Source organism: Biomphalaria glabrata, chromosome 4, assembly GCF_947242115.1.
Source record: "Biomphalaria glabrata chromosome 4, xgBioGlab47.1, whole genome shotgun sequence".
In the NCBI taxonomy this organism is placed as follows: Eukaryota; Metazoa; Mollusca; class Gastropoda; family Planorbidae; genus Biomphalaria; species Biomphalaria glabrata.
The window spans coordinates 11,518,174-11,538,807 of NC_074714.1; the positions used below are offsets into that span (position 1 = coordinate 11,518,174).

A 20,634-nucleotide genomic window follows, 5' to 3' on the forward strand; every position below is an offset into this window, starting at 1 on the left:
TATACATATATGCGGCCATCCATTCCGAAATATATTTTAATGCGGCCCTCGATGGAAAAAGGTTGCCAACCCCTGGTCTACACTTTTGTTAATGCATGCATTTTTCTTTTTTTTTTCTTTCTTTTAATCAACTAGATCTAAACCAATAATTATCCAGTGAGCAAGATAGGGGCAGATGAGTTTCCAATTAACACACACTAATACATGTGAAATATATTCTCATGCATTTAGGATTAATGTTTCATAGTGGGTCACATATTGTCTCAGACAGCTCTGAGATCGAGACCAAGACAGAAAAAAGAAGACCGATAGAAGCTTGAAGAGGATCAACTATTCAGCATAACAGAAAGAGAATCTTACGATCCAGCAGGCGAAAGCTGTAGCAAGAATCTGATAAACCCGCGGCTTCCTTATGCCTTATAAAGCTTAAGAGATTACTATTAGTGAATTACGTAAAAGTCAGAACTATATTTGTTGCCAGTAACTAACGACAATTGTGAAAAAAAAAAAGGTCTTAAAATTACTTTTAAAGTTTTTCTTGTTTGAATCTCTGAAAGAATGTTTTTTTTCTTACTAACTTTGGAATTTTATCCCAAACCCTTCGCCCAAACAGTGGCGTAGCTAGATTTTTCCATCGTTTGGGGGCCCGGGGCTTGATCTCTTTGGGGGCCCCTGCATTTTGCGTAATATTTAATTTTTAATGCAAAAAACACTCATTTGGGGGCCCCCACAAATGAGGGCCGGGGAGGGGGAATTTCATATTCTCCCCCTCCTCCCCCACCCTAGCTACGCCACTGGCCCTAATAAAGTTTTTTGTTTAACAATTGGGAAAGAAGTGCACGTCTTAACCAATCAGAACCATGTTACAAGGCATTCCGAATCAAGTGTTTACAAGATGGCCGTGGGTTGACGCAATCAAAATGGTAATGGCACACATCTGTCACCCTTTAATAAAGATGTACAAGTCATCAAACATCGTGTTGATCTGCCTATGAGCTGCTGTTTTTTATTGGATGAAGGTTCTATTGATACAGCGAGACATGTGGCTATATTTGTTTAATGTTGATTACATCTGTGTTTCCTGAGGTAAACAATATGCATCTGTGGCTGCAAACAAAATGCCCATTTAACATTCTATTAGTTCTAGGTTTCAAAATTATTTGTTTAGTTAATGCTTTCATATTATCAACTCTGAAATGTGCAGGTCTCTTACTTTATATATATATATATAAGTAAGTTCATTGATCGTTTACAGTAAGCTCGTCCCCGTAATGAGTCTGCCGACTATGTACTTTCTACAGTGTGAGATAGTTTCCAAACAAGTCAAACAGGGCATCAGTTTCAGACCAGTCTCTCCTTGTTGATGTCTAAGAGCTGAGCCGAAGGCTCTTCGAGCTCTAAGTTTGAAAAAAAACCTGTTTGGACGCCAAACAGTAAAAAAAAAAAACCTGTGTGAACACACAGTTCTGTTTGGGAGAGACCCTAGACAATGCCTATGTAAGGCATTGCTGTTGACCGATGCGTTTGACCCCCGACACGTGGACTAGATACACGGCCGAAGGCCGAGAATGCACCGGGATCTTCTGCCATTTTCCTTCAATGTACCAAGCTAACTGTGCGGGATCCGCCATTTATGTAACGGTCCCTTTGAGGAACAGCGCATGGATTGGTGACATGTTTGTGGGGACTTTATTACAACCCCGCCCGTGCAATGAGTGGACTCTCGTCTACCCGTGGGCATCCCCACGGGAGTCCTGTGTTGCTACCCATTTAGCCTAGCCACTTCCTCAAATGGCCGTTTCCACGCGGGCGCCACGATGAGGCAGGGCAACGTGCCCGCGCCAGTCTCTCCTTGAAAAGGTTCTATCTACTTTAATAAATGAGGTGGTCATTTGGTTTGTATCTCCAAACAACTAGTACAACTAAACTGATGCATGCGGATGAAATTCTTAATGACGAGCTCGAAATAAACATAAACAAGCTTCTTTGAAAACATAATTGAATAGAACTTTTATTTATACATTTACACAGATTCAACTTGAAATTAGATAAATATCTAGCAACACAAATGAAAAGATAATTTAAACAAGAAATAATTCATTAAAACTACACAACTTTCTGTCTCATGTCTCTTGCTAGTCTCTTCTCTCTACTAGCATCTCTATTTATTCACTTGAATTACGACGTACCACCGCGTAGCTTCATCACAAACACTCGTCTACACAACCAAAACTTCCGCTCTACTTTCCTCACTGTTATACCAGAAAGTCACTCACGCATACTCCATATCAGGGGAAACCAAAGCTTTAAGTAGATTAAAGATTAAGTTTTCTATATTTGCGGCTGGGAGTCCATAAGGTAATCGTTCAATATTTGTTTTTCTGAAGCTACTATTTTAAAGAAAGAAAGTTATTCTATAAAAAAAAAAGTACTTAAAAAATTGCTTCGCCTTCAATTTGATCAATGTTTTAATGGCGCATTGAGTATGTAAAAGTAAAGTAAAGTTTCCCTTTCAGACCTTGCGATCTCTATAGCAGATGATGTAAAGGACATCTGTTTCTGTGGCCAGCGGTTAACGAGGGTCTCATGTGGCCAGCACAACGACATTTACTTTTCCCCAACTGTTGTCAGGTACCCATCGGAACTGGGTGGACTCAGAGGCGCCCACAGATCCTGAAATTAAAAATCCCAGTCTTCACCAGGATTCGAATCCAGGACCTCCGGTTCGCTTTACCGCTCAGCCATCGTGCCTTCTCATTGACTATTTACTAGAGAACAGATTTATCGATTTGAGTGATCACTAGATCAAGGTCACGATTTACCAGGCTTCAAACGTTATAGATCATGTGACATCGGAAAAATAAAAACACCTTGCGATCTAGAGGGGCAGTTAGTGTAAAGCTGATCTATTTTGTGGCCCAAACATCGATGGGGGGGGGGTCATGTGGTCAGCACAACGACCAACTGCCTTTACTTCACTAGTGTACTGTGACTTTTGTTTTGTTTACATATCTTCAACATTTTAATTATTTTTTTTTACAATAGATCAGCATGTGGCATCTTACTTATGGTTGTATGTGTGTGTGAGAGAAAGAGAGAGAGAGGGAGGGAGGGAGAGAGAGAGAGACAAAATCCTTGTCTTTAACTAAAACATGAAACTTAAGACTGAGACAGAAATAATTAGATAATAACAAAACGGAAATTTCTAAAAACAAACGGAGAGGGAGGGGGGGGGGGGGTCAGAAATGGATAGTCGAATTAATTGTTTAGGCGATAATCTCCTTTTACTAAGAACGATCTATCAGGGCGGGGGGGGGGGGGGGGAATTGGGGGGGGGAGGCGTCAGTATTTAACAAACAATTAATTTGGGCTGAAAGAGAGTCTGGATTGAGCATTTGATCATTTTTATATAACATTGACAAGTAAATAGAAACAAATATATTTCCCTTAAGGTTTTACAAAAGGATGACTTTATTCAAAAATCTAAAGCTAAAACAATAAAAAACCAAAGAATCATTTCACTTTGTGTTGAATGTCATGCGCAGACAGAGAAATATGATGTTCATCCTAGCACTGGAAAATTACAAAATTTAAATTTAAATTCCCACAAACTCTGAAATCTTTGTTCCATTGAGATTATGGTGTCAACTAAATTGATCTGGATTAAACTAATCAAAAAATCGTAGATCCAAACTTTCATCCAGCAGCTGTGAACATGGTACCAGTGGATTTGTTCTGGAACAAAGGAAAATAATCCAAAGTCTACTTTTAAAGTTTCTGAATAAGTAATTGTATAAATAGAGAGCCATTCAAAGTAAGAACATAAGTACAACAAGACAGACATTGCAGCTTTACAGAATGTAAAACTATTTACAATAACTACAAATATTAATTTTTATTTAATGTATTTTAAACTAAGTTTTTGGAAAGTAGAGCCCAACTGTTACTCTTTCTCTCTCTCTCTCTCTCTCTCTCTCTCTCTCTCATCAACAAACTTATACAAACACAGATACATTATTGACTGAGAAAATCAAAGACACATATAGACACAAACATACACACATACACTTACTTTGATACAGGACTAAAAACATTATTTGGCAGCGCCTCAATTTTAGTGTTAGCACAGATGACTTTAGCCAGGGTGACACTACGCAATGACTTGAGCTGAGCTGTAAATAAAAGTCAATATTTTATTTGTTAATGCTCATGGACCTCTGGCCTGGGCAGTGGCGTAGCTAGGAATTGGCCATCCTTTTTTGGGCCCGGGGGAGCTTGCCCTCTTTGGGGCCCCCTGCATTTTATTTTGCCTGATAATTAATATTTAATTTAAAACAAATTTCGAACACTCATTTGGGGCCCTCTTCAAGTGGGGGCCCAGGGGATTTTCAAATTCTCCCCGTTCTCCCCCACCCTAGCTACGCCACTGGACCCGGGAATCCTTCTCTGATCCACCTACTAAAACACGTTATTTTGTCCTTGTGCAAGTTGTATATTATACATTTTCTAATAAATATATTATACTATATAGTCAAGAAGTCACTAATGAAAAAACCTAGCAGATCAGTGCGACACCTCTTAGTTTGTGTCCCTTTCTTCGCCCGTCTCTTGATAGTGAAACAACACTTACCATTAGTGAATGATATAGATGACATATCAGTTAGTTAAACAACACTTACCATCAGTGAATGATGTAGATGACTTATCAGTTAGTTAAACAACACTTACCATTAGTGAATGATATAGATGACTTATCAGTTAGTTAAACAACACTTACCATCAGTGAATGATATTAATGACTCATCAGTATCGAAGAAAAATCTGTCTCCAAACTTTAGATTGTAGAACTGGGTGCCGAGAATACAGCTTAAGGTAGGACCAACCAGAGCCCCTTTTGCTGGAGGCTCGTGTACAAGACCAGTGAACAAATCAATGTCGTCAACAGACCTAGACATAAGAATGGAAATTAGCCTCTTACACCTGGATACATGTGTACACGTGTTTTATGAAACAAGTTCTCTGAATACTTTAAAGAAGGACAGTAGTATCTGTCAGACATCTAGATTAACAGAATAGACCTCATTCACCAATCGTAAACAAACAACATTTAGCCACGTGATTCTCTATCTCTTCTATACAAATTACGATCTTAATTTTAATACACAGTGGCTATCACGTGACAGTTTTTTTTTTCGTTGTTTTATCACTATTATCACGTGACTAAATGTTGTCTGTTTACGAGTGTTGAATGAGGTCCATTAGTAAGCACATAACGTGTTATTGTAATGTTTGGACAGCCAATAATTCAACTGATAAAAAGACTAAAGAGAAGGGAACTAATTGATTCTTACCTATAAACTCTGCCCAACTGAGAGGCAAAAGGTCCCAGAGCCTCGGTGTCGTCAAAGTCTACAATAGGACGGAGACCACACACTGCCCTGTAGGCTGTGTACGGAGGAATCCCGTGGTCCCTGCCTCTTTGGAGGTTTAAAGAAATCAGGTCAAGGCCGCGACCCTTCGGTGCGGCTGGAGGCTCAAACAAATGGTTGGTGATTTCTTCAACTGAGTGTTATTTAATGCAAAGAAGAACAAACAAAATTGAATTTATGTGTGGAATTTAAAAAGGTTTCTAGGTTTTCAAAGTGTTTACCCTTTTTTTGTTTTTATTTTTGTAATTACAGTTTTGGTTTAGTTTGGAATACTGGAGTTAAATGTCACGAAGTCCATTCTATTGTCTATTCTTCTGCTGTTCATAGAGTCAGACTAGTAGGTTTCCGGGTTTAGGGGCCGGTCTAAACTGCCCATGTGTTGCGACGTCGCAGGTCAGTGTTCAGGCCTGCTATAACAATTGGTCTTGGTTTAGACCCTACAGATCGAGTCGTTGGGCATAACAAGAACTGATACATTTGTATTTATTATATTCTTATTTACTCGTTTAGATATATCATTGTTATTTAATTCACATATTTTAAATTCAAAATATTCGGATGCGGGGGTGGGAGGCACTATAGCATTGAATAATATAACGTTTATCGAAACTAACATAAAAAATCCAATCACGACATATATGCAATCATTTTGTTTTTGGCAAAAGCATCTCACATATTTTAATTCAATGGACGGGAGAAGACAACAGAGATAAAAAAAAAATCTGAAAAATAAATTTACTATTTACCGAACCGAACACTTAGTGGGGTTGTGACAGAGCGTCCTATGAGGTTTGCGGGACATGTTCTACGACAAATGAACTACGCATAACAAGAGTTGCGATGACATGGAGGCCAATACGAGGAAAGCGCAAACAGGGACGTCCTTGTGTAACTTGGCGCCAGGACCTCAGAGCAGTGGACACCAGGTGGGAAGAGGCTTCAGACATTGCCAGTGACAGATCTTTGTGGAGACAGCTTGCCGTTCAATGCGCAGAACGGCGCGGAAGCACTTAAGTCTAAGTAAGTAAGTTATTTACCAAAGTTTCTGTCTAAACTCTCCGCCATATTTCTGCCAGGTGTACCGACTCCAGCAACTCCAGCTATGAGGTCATCAAGGTTGTCCAGAACTTCAGCCGGCCTAAGCAAGAAAACAGAAACATGATTATAAAACGTTTACAGATATTTAGTGGCGAATTTACGATCAGAACAAATTTAGTTGAACTTTTTAATTCAAATCTTTGCAGTTCGTTCATCAGTCACGTGACTTTGGTACTTGGACAGTTCGCGTAACCAAATTTCTCCACTTTTTCTGGACAGCAGCTGTCCATTTTTGTCCACTTTGTAATGCCAGTGTTTCTTTGGACGACCTTTTCTTCTTGCAACCCCGCCCCATCCCTTTTTCATAGCTTTTGACAGTGACGTCTTACAGTAGGAGCAAACCAACTTTAAATTTGGTCTATTTATGTTAATTTAGAATACATGTTTTAAAGTAAATAAATATTGTTTTTAATTTGATAGTTTTTCTCGTCCTATATGCTTGAATGTTAAAAAATGGAAGAGCATTAAGGAAGAATACATAAAAATGGAGTGGGGGGGGGGGGTATTGCAAAGATTGTTTATAAATGGTTTATATCTACATCTAAAAAAAAAACCAAAAACTATCGTCGCAGTGGCATCTTTTTTCTAACACGGTTGTTTTTGTTCGTTTTGATGTATCATTTTTATTTCAATTCGCGAACTGTGTGTGTGAAATATCTTTTAAAAATAGTTTTTTGAGATCTTAACGTGAGCTACAGTGAGCGTCTGAGAAACAACCGCAGAGTTTCATAGCGTCACTAACCTGCATAGCTCTAACGTTCATGTATGAATGACATAAATATAATAGTATAGATCGTAATACATACACGACCTTTATAATTTAAAATTATGGGGGTCATAAATTAATGTTTTAATGGTCTGGTCCTTTAGACGATTAACAAAGACATGCTTGATTATCTACAATATATATATATATATATATATATATATATATATATATATATATATATATATATATATATATATATATATATATATATAATGGTACACTCACCTATTGAATAGTGTTCTAAGTGGAACTCTTCTAGTACCAATGGGGATCACCTCAGGTATAAAGGAATGCCCAAACCTCATGGCTGCCGTGGAGAACTCGTTGAGAATCCTGGGGTCGACCCCAGACAAACGTTTGGTGCGTCCAGTCTTAGAGGTCAGCTTTAGCTTGGTGGCCTCTGTTCCTAAGATGATGGGCAGCCATTCGTTGTATGTAATAACTTGCTGCAAGGCTGAGGACGTAGAGACGCATCTGTTTTAACTTTGAATACTTTTTAACAGGGTTTGAACCAGGACAATCAAAATGTTATAGTAGGTATTAAATAGTAAGAGTAGGAAGAAGTCATCAAATGTTTCAAGCGTAAAGAATCCATTTTAGGGATATGTCATCATGTCAGGTCATGACATGGAGGCCAATAGGAGGAAAGCGCAAACAGGGACGTCCTCGTATAACTTGGCGCCACACTTTCATGGAAGACCTCAGAGCAGTGAACACCAGGTGGGATGAGGCTTCAGACATTGCCAGTGACAGTTATTTGAGGAGACAGCGTGTGTGAGAGAGAGAGAGAGAGAGTGTGAGAGAGAGAGAGTGAGAGAGAGAGTGAGAGAGAGAGAGTGAGAGAGAGAGAGAGCTTGAGAGTCACAGATGAATAAAAAAAAAATATATTTTTTCTGTGGCATTTTACGCCTCAGAAAACAACTTTTCATGTGATTCAAGAGGACAATCCTTGATACACAGCTGCGTCCACATGTCTGTAATCACCAGGCTCAGTGGCACTTTCACCCTTCTTTCTTTTTCTGGTGTGTATGCCATCTGCACTAGACATACAACTAAATGTCTTCCTTGAGTCTTTACATGACAGCACTAGAGGACACCCAACTGAATGTCTTCCTTTACATCAGCACTAGAGGACCTCCAACTGAATGTCTTCCTTTACATCAGCACTAGAGGACCTCCAACTGAATGTCTTCCTTTACATCAGCACTAGAGGACCTCCAACTGAATGTCTTCCTTTACATCAGCACTAGAGGACCTCCAACTGAATGTCTTCCTTTACATCAGCACTAGAGGACCTCCAACTGAATGTCTTCCTTTACATCAGCACTAGAGGACCTCCAACTGAATGTCTTCCTTTACATCAGCACTAGAGGACACCCAACTGAATGTCTTCCTTTACATCAGCACTAGAGGACACCCAACTGAATGTCTTCCTTTACATCAGCACTAGAGGACACCCAACTGAATGTCTTCCTTTACATCAGCACTAGAGGACACCCAACTGAATGTCTTCCTTTACATCAGCACTAGAGGACCTCCAACTGAATGTCTTCCTTTACATCAGCACTAGAGGACCTCCAACTGAATGTCTTCCTTTACATCAGCACTAGAGGACACCCAACTAAATGTCTTCCTTTACATCAGCACTTTGACGTACTTACCTCCTATGATCTTTCTGGTCATTTGAAATATTTCTTCGTCAGTGTCAGCAGGTCTGCGTGTTCGGAGCTCTTTGGCAATGGAATTGTGCGCCCTCAGCCAAATTGTGTGCATGGCGCCCAGTGCTGGGTGTTCATTCACTCTGACATCCCCTATTGAGATGGGGGGGAAAAAGATTTTATTTTTCATATTGACAAAATACATTCTGTGCCGGATATAAGAAAGTGGAGGGCCTGGGAAGTATTATGTAGACTTGAGTCCTTACCATAAATTGAATACTTATGATTTTCATTAATGCATATGCAAGGACTTATTACAGTACTTGTATATCTAATATTATTTTCTTTAAAACAAAAGCGTATTAAGTTTGTATACTTAAAAAAGCAAAATATAAAAAAAAAATACTAAGCTTATCTAATGGGAACAACTCCACATTTACAGCTATATATCTCTATAGAATGTATTTCCCATTTTCGATATCAACCAAAATAATTGATAACCAATAATTAATTATCTAATTTTTTTTATTTGATTCACGTTTTGTTAAGTACAATAAATAATTCTAAAGCTTCAGCTCCGAGAATGGGTGTGGGAGAGATAACATGTTCAAATTTGAACCAGATAGACAAGAGTTGATATAAGCTTGAACATAAAAACAAAGTCTTACCAGCCAAGAAGCAGTAATCGTTAGTTCCAGGTCTCAGAATACAAGAAGCAGACACATCCTCTGGTAAGAAAGTGTCGTTCTTGGTTTTCAATAAAATTCCTGCGGATTAAATTCATTCTATTTATTGTATATATGTCAAGAACATTCTAAATGTGAACGAGATTCTTTGCTGTTTTTATAGATGTTATCTCCATACTAAGTTGACAAGCTTCAGTTTGGATAATTTCCTAAAATGATGTTCCTTTGACATTGAGGAATATAGATTTAATGACTAGATATCTCCTTGGGTTGAACCCACGGGTTTTTTTTTTAATTCTAAATGTGAATGAGACTTCTTGCGTTTTTTCATGAAGGTTAATCTCCGAAGACTACAAAGGTAGAAGTTGTCTCCTCTAGATATAATCTCCGTACTGAGTTGACGAGCTTCAGTTAGGAAAAGTTCCTGAAATGTTGTTCCTTAAACATGTAGAAATAACGATTTAACGTTTTTTCTCAACGGTGAGGATCAATATAATGATATATCAATCAATAAATCATTCATTTTCGTTTGTGTTCTTTTGAAGACAAAGTCAAACTGTTCTAGTGATATTGAATCGCGTCGGCTATGTATCCAAGACGAAAAACTGATAGCAAATTTTAAATTCATGGTAACTCATAAAGCCTCATCAGATCATTTCCTCAGTAAGTCATTGAAATTCTCTATGGTTTCATGGTCAAAACTAGTTTCTTGGCACGCTTGATGGAATAGTTAGTTCGTCTATAGTAATACGATGATCATTTTTTTGTCGTTCAGGGGGCTGAGGGATTTGCCTGTGGCTTGTGAGCTTACGCGGGCGCGGAATGTCAGGCTGCATACTGAGTAGATTAGTACAGCTGGAGCTTGTGTGAGGTGTCAGATTATCTCTCTTGAATGCACAAATTGAAACATTTGCTATGGACACTTCTTCAATCACAGTTTCTGTTCAAGCACAACTACATTGTGATAGCCTATCTGTCTATGTTATATATGTATGTTGCATAAATCTTGAATGTTAAGTGAAAATGTGACATTCAGAGCCGGCCTTTGGCATAGGGAAACTAGGCAGCTACATAGAGCCTCCAATTGGTGGGGGCATCGCACAGGACAAAAACATTTTTTTTAAAGAAGAAATAGCGACTCTTCCCCGTTGTTTTTATTGGAGTATACTAGGTTTTAAATAAATTGGGTAATTTAATTTTTTCGCTGTTTATTCTTTTTTTTTTTTTTTGGGGGGTTTCGTTTGGGGCCACCTAATTCACTTCGCCTTAAGGCCTCCAATTATCTAAACCCGGCCCTATTGCATTATCTGAGTAAACCATTACCTGTTCCGTCTCGTAATTTTGCCGCCAACTCTTCTGTTGAACCATAGATTTGAGAACCGTCAATAAAAGAGGTCAGAGAGTTCACCTGTTCTCTTGGGTTCAATAAACCTTGAGAAATACAAAAAAAAAACACATCGATAGTAAACACAATAGAACAGGCTCGTATAATGACCATGCTAACAGCTGTTGTTCTTAAAACCAAACGACAGATCCAAACTGTTTTTTTTACTTATTAGCTTAACACCATTGAGTCATAACAGCTGTATATGGATATTCCGACGTAATATCCGTAATATCCATTGTCACGATCGTCTGCTCCTTGCGGCTGAACGTGTTAAGTCGGGTCAAGCCAGGGATCAAGTAAATCCAAGATGGGTAAGTGTCAGGTAAACCGAACTTCAGGAAAGACATTGAACACATAGTTTGTAAACAAATGCAAGGGTCGGCAGTTAAAGGAAGTAAAATATACAAAGTAAAAAAAAAAAAAGTTTATATTAAGTTTAATTGTATAAATAGTTTTGAATCCAATAATGCAATTAATGTGTAATAGGTATTGACTAGCAATAATGACTCTCTGCGATTGGAAATATTTCGCCCACTTGTTTTTGTTTAACGAAATTACATGATTGTAGGATGCTCAATGCGCTAGGGTCATTCATTGGTGTGGACCAGTTAGAGGTGGGGGGGGGGGGGGGGGGGGAAGGAGGTATCTGGGAGAAGATTGCCATGCTGGCTTTTGAAAGAAATTGTACAAAAGTTATTCACTTCAATTTGAACTCTCGAGGGATCAGGCCTCCTCACGTGGACATGCTAGCCACTGAGCCAGACAGGTGCTTGTGAAAATAGATGATTTTATAGTTATTCATTGTCAGTTTAAAATTTTTAATTCTCTACCCTATCTCCCCCCACCCCTTTAGCTAGTACTGTCTCTATTTAAAACGGAAAAAAAAGTCTTATGACAAGAATGGGAAGTGGGAGAAATAACATGTACAGACAGTAACATTGAGAAGAAAATCTTGCACTGTAATGGAAGATGAGATAGGAGATTGTTGTTGTTGGTCATTGATAAATGTAGTCGCTGGTCAGTAGCTATCGACTATTTTTCTTCTCTAATCTTATAAAACACAGACGTTTCTTCATATGAGAAGATTATTACGTTCAACTTGTGTTCATAAGCTAGTCTAGTCGTGTATATTAATTAAAGCTTTCATTTATGCTAAGTCGCTGGTTTTCATGGCTGATTCAGGCAACCCAATCCATGTTCTAATGGCACTAGTGAAGAAGGAGCACTAGTATGATTTTTTTCCTAGCATACAGGGTTTGCAGTTCAGAGTTCATTGTTTAATATTAAAATCACTTTGTCAATCAAGCTTCCTTTGTATTATTTGTACTTATATAATATGTAGTGCAACTCAAAAACTAAATGAAAGTAAACACTCCATGTCAATACTATTGAAATAGCTCAACAGTGTGGTGGCCCCACATCATTCTAGTGAATATAATGTTATAGGAGCTCAATTTAGTTTAAAATGTAATTTAGGTTCTCACATCCATCTTTATCAGTGGCTCCAACAGACCGAACAAACTCCATGCAGCTGCCTGCGAAGTTGACCTCATGACATGGTAACATGATAGCGAAACAGTTTCTAGGAGAAACAGATACAGTTTGTACAAGTCAATCATATATCCAATGTTAAATACATGTAAATAGGCAATAGTATCTATGAAGCTTTTATAATATAATATAGTTGAAACACTGTATTCTATTAAAAGTAATAAACAAGAAAGGCGAATTATCTATGTAAATAAAAATAGCTTGATTACAATGTATATATTGAATTCAATATTTCAAGACTTTTCATTAACAAAGTAATTTTTTGTTTCATGATCATTAAATCATTTTTTTTAAATTTATTTATTTACTGTCAAAATTACAAAATTTGATACAACAAAGACAGAAGAAAACATGACAGTAGAATATAAAGATCAATTTTCACGAATTACATACTGATTGACAGCACCGATTGGTTTAGTACCATTGGGTCCACAACATTTGATGGCTCCATTGGCTTCTGTTGAACATTGAGATTAAAGTAGTGTTAGGTTCAGGCTAGATTAATTTCAATTGAAGCTTCAATAATCTTAAAAGATTTCTACAAGTAGAATACAGGTCTGTTATGAAGGAGATTGGTAGATAGTGCAACTTATAAAGTTTTTTTTTCATTTTTATAAATCAAATCCTATTATAAAATGATAGTAGGCCTATAACAAGAGAATATTATTTTTATTATCAACCAAAGTACACTGTCATAGTTATTTATATTAAAATGTGCAAGAAATGTAACTCTTTTTCTTCTTCAGAAGTTTTTTGTTTACATTGTTATTTCCCCTTTCACCTGCTGGAGATGTGTTTTTATTTGAGATTTTCATTACATAGCGGAAACAAACTTGAAATAAATATTCAAAAGATAGCTTTTTTAGTGCAGAAAAGAAAGGCAGTGTTGATACGCAATGTTTTTAAAAGGTATATGATTTCTTTTTCACTTTTGTAGCACTGTAGAATTATATTCTAAGTTCTTCTGTTTATAGACACAGGGGGATAACATGAGTAGAATTTGAACCCGAAATCATAAAGATAACAGTCCAGAGTGCGTATCTCACGACCAGGCAAGAGACATACACCAATTGATGATGATGATTGCATGTATTGTTGAGATTCTTTAAAAAACAAGAATGGCTGACATCTTAAACATAACTACCAACAAGCAAAATACCAATAATACTTTTTAAAGAACAAAGCTTCTATTAAAAGTATCAATTAGTTTGGATCAGTCATGTAATTAAATTTGTAATAGATCTAGACTAACAATAATAAATCTGCACGATAAGAAATATTTTTAGCAATTATTTTTGTTTAGCGCAAGTTTATGCATTTAGTTGTCTTGATACACTATGATCCTATCCCTGGAGAGGGGTTGGGGGGGGGGGGGAGAAAGAACGGGCTATCGTTTTTTTTAATGTATTTATAAAAATGAAAGAACAACCTGAATTCAAACTAGTTGGCTAAAGCCTTCTCAAGCCAACACGGTAACCACTCTGCTAGCGAAAAGCGTATGAACATGGAAGATTGTAAATATTGTTTCTATTTCATGTTTGTGTTCACTACGTCTTAGATGACGACCTATAAAGGAGACTAATTCAGCTTATACCACCACTTCATTTCGAAATACCAAGCAAAATAATTAATTACCAATAGTTAATTAGCTTATTTTTTTATTGATTCTTGTGTTGTCAGGTAAAAGAAATAATTGTGCCAAATTTCAGCTTGATCCGAGATTGGTTTTGGGATAAATAACCTGTACAAACATTTTACCAGACAGACAGACTGACAGACATAGTTAGTTGATATAACCTTTGTAAAAACAAGAGTAAACACGTTTTCCATCCCAGTATTCCGAACAGGCCATGTAACGTACTAACCTGTTACAACTGGGAATCCAGTCACGTCATGGTCCAGCCACTGACCCCACTGCATGATCATAATTGTCCTGGCTTCTGGGTCTGAAGTCGATGGGTGAACGTAACTGCTGATGGTCCTTGGGTTGGGCAGTGGGATGTTGTCTTTTCCAAGTGTTCTTGGCGATCCAACATCTGACAGACAATTAGGAACATTTGTTAAGCTTCTTGTTTTTTTTATTCTTCGAATCAAACAAGTAGAATTATAAGTAAAGTAAAAAAATATAGTGGTCAAAACTACCTCCATATTAAGTATGTATACACATAAACACAATTAATTTCTCCCTTTAAATGCCAAGAAAAAATCAAATCAATCTCAGTAATACTAAATGTAAAATCGACATTGTTTATATGGTTCATCAACTGGTAGTTTTTTCATTTTTTATCACATGTAAATTGTAATTTTAAAACAATAGCCTATAAATCCAAAATGTATCAAACATAAAAATATATATATATATATAATGTCCAAAGTAAAGACCTTAGAGAGAATAGGCACAGAAAATAATAAATGAATAGACGCTTTGTTTAGATCAGATGTGTCAACTTGTACAGGTCTCAATTGGGTTTGTTGTATTTATTCTTAATCTTTGAATCTCAAGTCAGTGCTGCACTGCTACATGATTCTATTATTGAGACTCTTCTACTTTAATTAAAATCACGATATACACTAAATTTGCATAATGCATTAGAGAAAGTTCACTCGGGCTATTAAACAGGGGAGATAACCTAACAACTAAGGTTTTTAAAATTGGTGATGGTTCTTTTTTTTTTTTTCTTGCTGCTGAATACTGAAGAGTACTTACTGTCATCGTAAGCAGGCGGTAAGATTCTAGCCACAGGGGTAAGGGACGTCCCCCAGTTCTTGGGGTGGTTGCAGTTTCCATCTACAGTACGATACTTCTTGAGTGCCACATCAGTACACAGCTGTCAAGAGGTGAAGATGGTAATGTAGCTTTCATTGTTTGCTGCTTTTTATCTTTGGACATGTGTACGCATGCTTGTGCAGGAAGCAGGGGCGAACCGCCTACATGGGCATACGGGCAAATCCCTAGGGGTTGACTTCGGGGTTGACCTCCTATGGGATGGTGGGTAACTCTAATATTCGCTTTCAATGAGACTAGAGCCCATACAAGATTGTAAATTTTCTTGTAAAATTCCTACAGAATGTCGTGATCGACACTCTCCTTGGCTATTATATAGATTTTACAGTTTAATATTAAACTAAGACGTTGCTTATAATGATGGAATAGTCTACCTAAAATACAATATGTTTTTTAATTACTAGTATCCATAAATGTAGTCTATGACACCGCAGGACGCAGAGCGTAGTATGAGTAACTAATTGTATTTTACAGTTAATTCATTGATGCTTTTGTTAAATTTTTGATGCATTATCAAAGGCACACATGTGTGGTCCATAATGCATTTTATTATCATAGGCGATTTTGATACCCAGTCCGCCTCTGGTATGAAGTGTGGAGGCTGTGTGTGATATGTGGACGTTTGTGTGTGCCTGTGTGTGTGTGTCATATGTGGACGTTTGTGTGTGCCTGTGTGTGTGTGTGATATGTGGACGTTTGTGTGTGCCTGTGTGTGTGTGATATGTGAACGTTTGTGTGTGCCTGTGTGTGTGTGTGATATGTGGACGTTTGTGTGTGCCCGTGTGTGTGTGATATGTGGACGTTTGTGTGTGCCTGTGTGTGTGTGATATGTGGACGTTTGTGTGTGCCTGTGTGTGTGTGTGATATGTGGACGTTTGTGTGTGCCTGTGTGTGTGTGATATGTGGACGTTTGTGTGTGCCTGTGTGTGTGATATGTGGACGTTTGTGTGTGCCTGTGTGTGTGTGATATGTGGACGTTTGTGTGTGCCTGTTTGTGTGATATGTGAACGTTTGTGTGTGCCTGTGTGTCATTGTGGACGTTTGTGTGTGCCTGTGTGTGTGATATGTGGACGTTTGTGTGTGCCTGTGTGTGTGATATGTGGACGTTTGTGTGTGCCTGTGTGTGTGATATGTGGACGTTTGTGTGTGCCTGTGTGTGTGATATGTGGACGTTTGTGTGTGCCTGTGTGTGTGATATGTGGACGTTTGTGTGTGCCTGTGTGTGTGATATGTGGACGTTTGTGTGTGCCTGTGTGTGTGTGATATGTGGACTTTTGTGTGTGTCTGTGTGTCATATGTGGACGTTTGTGTGTGCCTGTGTGTGTTGACGTTTTACTGTGAGCGATGTGCGGACGTTTAACTATGTGTGATGTGTTTGGACGTTTGTTAGTATGTTATTTGTAGAACAAAGAAAACACATTAGAACATAAGAAAACGTCTTTTAAAAATGTTAATTCATTTTAAAAGATTATAAAATTACAAGAAATATTAACATGGATTTGAATAACACTCGGTAAAGTAAAGTCTATATGGCAGATGATGTTAAGGACATCTGTTGTTTTTTTTTTGGCTTACAGTTAACGAACAGGGTATCATGGTCCAGCACACCAATTAGCTGCCTTTACTTTCCCCAACTTATGTCAGGTACCCATTAGAGTAGGGTGGACAAAGGGGCGCCCTAAATATCCCGAAATTCAAAATCCCAATCTTCACCTAGATTTGAACCCAGGACCACAGGTTCGGAAGCCAACTGCTTAACTTCTCAGCCACCGAGCCCCCAAATTAACACTCGATGAATGGACGAACTCTGTTTTTTTTACTTTTTCGTATTATTTAATGGAAAACTCATTTAATTTAATGCCATGCACCATCCAAATCTTATCGATATAGAGCTCAGGCACATTTTGATTTAAAAGTTTTACTTATTTTCCGTTCACGATGCTAATTACATCCAGCCCTCCTTTCTGATTACCTTTTTTTATGTACCAATTTTTGTGTGTTTGGTTTTAGTTATTTTTTAATCTTAAAACATAATCAACATATATATCACATATCATCAACATATGACCCACAACTGTTTTGTTAGCGAGCCCTGTTCTTACCTCTCTGAAGTCTTGTTTAAACTGAAACCCAACGCTTTTAACACTGCCAGTAGAGATGGCACTTTGTCTTTGAGCTATGTTGTAAAAACCGCCGAGTTGAAGTTTGCAAGTTCCTGTAGAAAATATCACAACACAGAACTAGAAATATAAATCAAATTTATAAGTCTAGATGAAGTAAATAATTGTAATAACTGATATAATTACTGATAAAATAAATGATATAATAACTTATATAATATGTAATATAAAAACTGATATAATAGCTTATATAATAAGTAATATAATAACTGATATAATAACTGTAATAATAACTGTTAGGCTACAATAACTGATATAATAACTGATATAATCACTGATATACTACGTGATATAATAAACTGATATAATAACTGATATGATTATTGATGTAACCATAATCTTCTCTTTTGAAGTAACGTCACTTATCTATTAGATGTACTTCTAGTAGCCATTACACATTATAATACAAATAATTATAAATAATTAATCATGAAAATCTACTATTTAAGGTATGCACATTTCTCAACGTAATGTATCTAGGAACCTTAAACATTATTAAGTAAAAGTAATAATGTTTTTTTAGCGGCCCCCGAAAGGGTAAAATACGCTATTAGTTTTGTGTGGCTTGTCTGTCCGTCGTACGTCCCGTTTAGATCTCAGAAACTAAAAGAGAAAAGAAAAATCGGACATCATGATATTTTAGATCATTCAAAGTTCTGATGCAACGGCTAATTTTTTCTGTTCCGAAAGTGAACCATCTAATTTTAAAAATTATATATGCAAACAGATTTTTCGAAAAATTACACCACTTTTAAATGAAATAACTTCAGGGGAAGTAAGTCTTTTAAAAAGGTCACAGACTTCATCAACAATAAATTAAGCTTCATTCATAGATTCGCACACTGGTACAAAAATGTGCATCTTAGGTCACAATGGAAAAAGTATCAATGGATCATTGTAAAATAGATTTTCCATTTATTAACTAACTCATGGAATAGAATCCTGATTCAAATATTGTTTTTAAAAAGAATTTTAATACAAACTTCGTTTCAATTGTAAGTTTAAAAAAAAATTACTTTTATAGCTCGCCGTTTTCACATATCCTCATTAGGCTATACACTTGACAACTATCTAAATCACAATAATTAGAGGCCAGACGTAGCTCTAGACTTAATTGTATTAAACTATTAAATTGGCAGGCATTTTATTATAGCTTGTCCAAAAGATCTCGTAGCTAGTTTAGATAGATCTAGATCCAGTACTTTTCCAAATAAACAAAACACATATTATGTAATCACATTAAAAACTTCATGAAAATAAAAAGTTACCTTTATTCGTTATGAGACTCCGGTCACTTAGCACTGCCAGAGGAGGAAGCTGTGACACTGTTCAAGATTAAGGAACAAATAGCATTGGCAAAGTGTGTGATAAAGTCTCATTGTACTAATAGAAAGCCTCTTTGAAAACTACTCTTATATAGCGGGTCTTTCATGCTATAAGCTTGGTCATTTCGCTCAGGGCTCATTTCTTATCCGGGGCTATCTTGGAGAAGGTTTCCGTGCTGCTTTTAGGCCCTCAGCAAGCACAGCTTAGCTCAAATTGGGATTTTAACTCGAACGAGCATTATAAGTAGCCAAGTAGTTTATGCGACTCAGCTCCACAACTCAGCCTTTTTTTTTTGACTTAGTAGCAATTATTAGCAGGCAAAGCAATGTATAGTACGTAACTATTTCAAAAAATCAATGAATTCATGAGAATACAATTTGACTAGATCAAATGAATTTATGTGTTTTTTTTTCTATTAATTTTTAATGGATTTTCCAATGTTGTGTAACAGCAAATATCAATCATCTGTAAATAATGTTATAATCATTATACCTATCAGACTGTAATAGTATAATGCTACGTGTCAATTCAATTAATAACTGTAACTAATGAATAAAAAGTAAAGTACTTTTTTCATTCCTTGCGTTCTAATGAGTGGATATTGTAATTAAGGTGTAATATGTGGCAAGCACAACAACCAGCTGTCTTTACCTTCCCCAACTAATTGCAGGTACCTGTTACAGTTGGGTGGAATCAGGAGCGTCCTAAAAATTCCATAATTCAGTATCCCAACCTTTAGTGAGATTTGAAACGAGACAACATGGATCGGGTGTTCTATATGGTTTTATATCACGACACTGTAGCTAATTAAAACCTATAACTAATTAAAACCTGTAACTAATTAGTAGGAGGAGCTGTGGCTGAGTGGTAAAGCACTTGGCTTCTGTACCGACTGTGATTTTAAAATTTGGGATCCTTAGGCTGTTGGTCGTTGTGCTGGGCCAGAGAAACAGATGACTTTGCATCATCTGCCCTATAGACCGCCAGGTCTGATAAGGGTACCTTTAATTAATTAGTATGTATACATGTAAGTAATTAATACTTATAACAAATTATTAATACCTGTAACTAATTAGTACATTAACTCATTAGTAACTTTTATCAATACCGGTAACTTATGAATACCTGCAACATGATAGGACCAAAGTGCAGTTACAATCGCAATCAAAAACATACTGCCCATGTTCCAGTACTATAGACTATTAGGGCACGACCAAGTAGGTAAGAAGAGTAAAACCGCTATTTGGATTTGGTCTTCTCTGGAAAACCTTTCACTTTATATAGTCTCTGTACTTCAGGACTTCCGGGAATACTGATACCCACAGGATGTTCTCCGGTAATATTTGCATAAAATCACGAAAGTGCTCATGCATTAAGTCGCGCCTACCAGGAACAAACGAAAAAGTGAATTGAGAACTTACTAGGAATATATCTAGAGATGATTAGCTATGTTTAGCCATAGAGATACTCTGATATAGAAATGTAACAATGGTGTCCAATATAAGAAATGAGATTTAAAAAAAGGATGTTTCTAAATATGTTGATGACATGGATAATTTAACTCTTTCTCTCCGTAATTATTTACCACATTTTGGTGGAATCAACGCTGGTATCGTCAGTTAGGAGAGAAAGAGTTAATATTTTCCATTCCAAGAAAATAATGATTGTCTCATTTTGCTCATATTTGATCAAACTTTCACATGAAGCGTTTCTGCTCAGATTTGTTCTAAAATTAGTACTAGATATAATTTGAACAAATGATGTT

At 36.9% G+C, this 20,634-nt stretch overlaps 1 protein-coding gene across 1 annotated transcript; it reads right to left on the bottom strand.

Moving 5' to 3' along the window:
* Window positions 1–1,982: 1,982 nt before the first annotated feature.
* Window positions 1,983–20,153, bottom strand: LOC106073041 (peroxidase-like protein). Its single transcript, XM_056026296.1, has 17 exons — window positions 19,995–20,153; window positions 18,812–18,868; window positions 17,466–17,578; window positions 15,286–15,406; window positions 14,444–14,614; window positions 12,972–13,035; window positions 12,512–12,609; window positions 10,964–11,071; window positions 9,623–9,721; window positions 8,958–9,107; window positions 7,522–7,750; window positions 6,467–6,567; window positions 5,352–5,562; window positions 4,769–4,947; window positions 4,280–4,310; window positions 4,073–4,186; window positions 1,983–3,735 (listed from the first exon to the last, which is right to left on the bottom strand). Exons 1-17 carry the CDS (start codon window positions 20,050–20,052, stop codon window positions 3,669–3,671), a joined length of 1,971 nt encoding a protein of 656 aa, XP_055882271.1. The 5' UTR covers window positions 20,053–20,153; the 3' UTR covers window positions 1,983–3,668.
* Window positions 20,154–20,634: the final 481 nt, after the last annotated feature.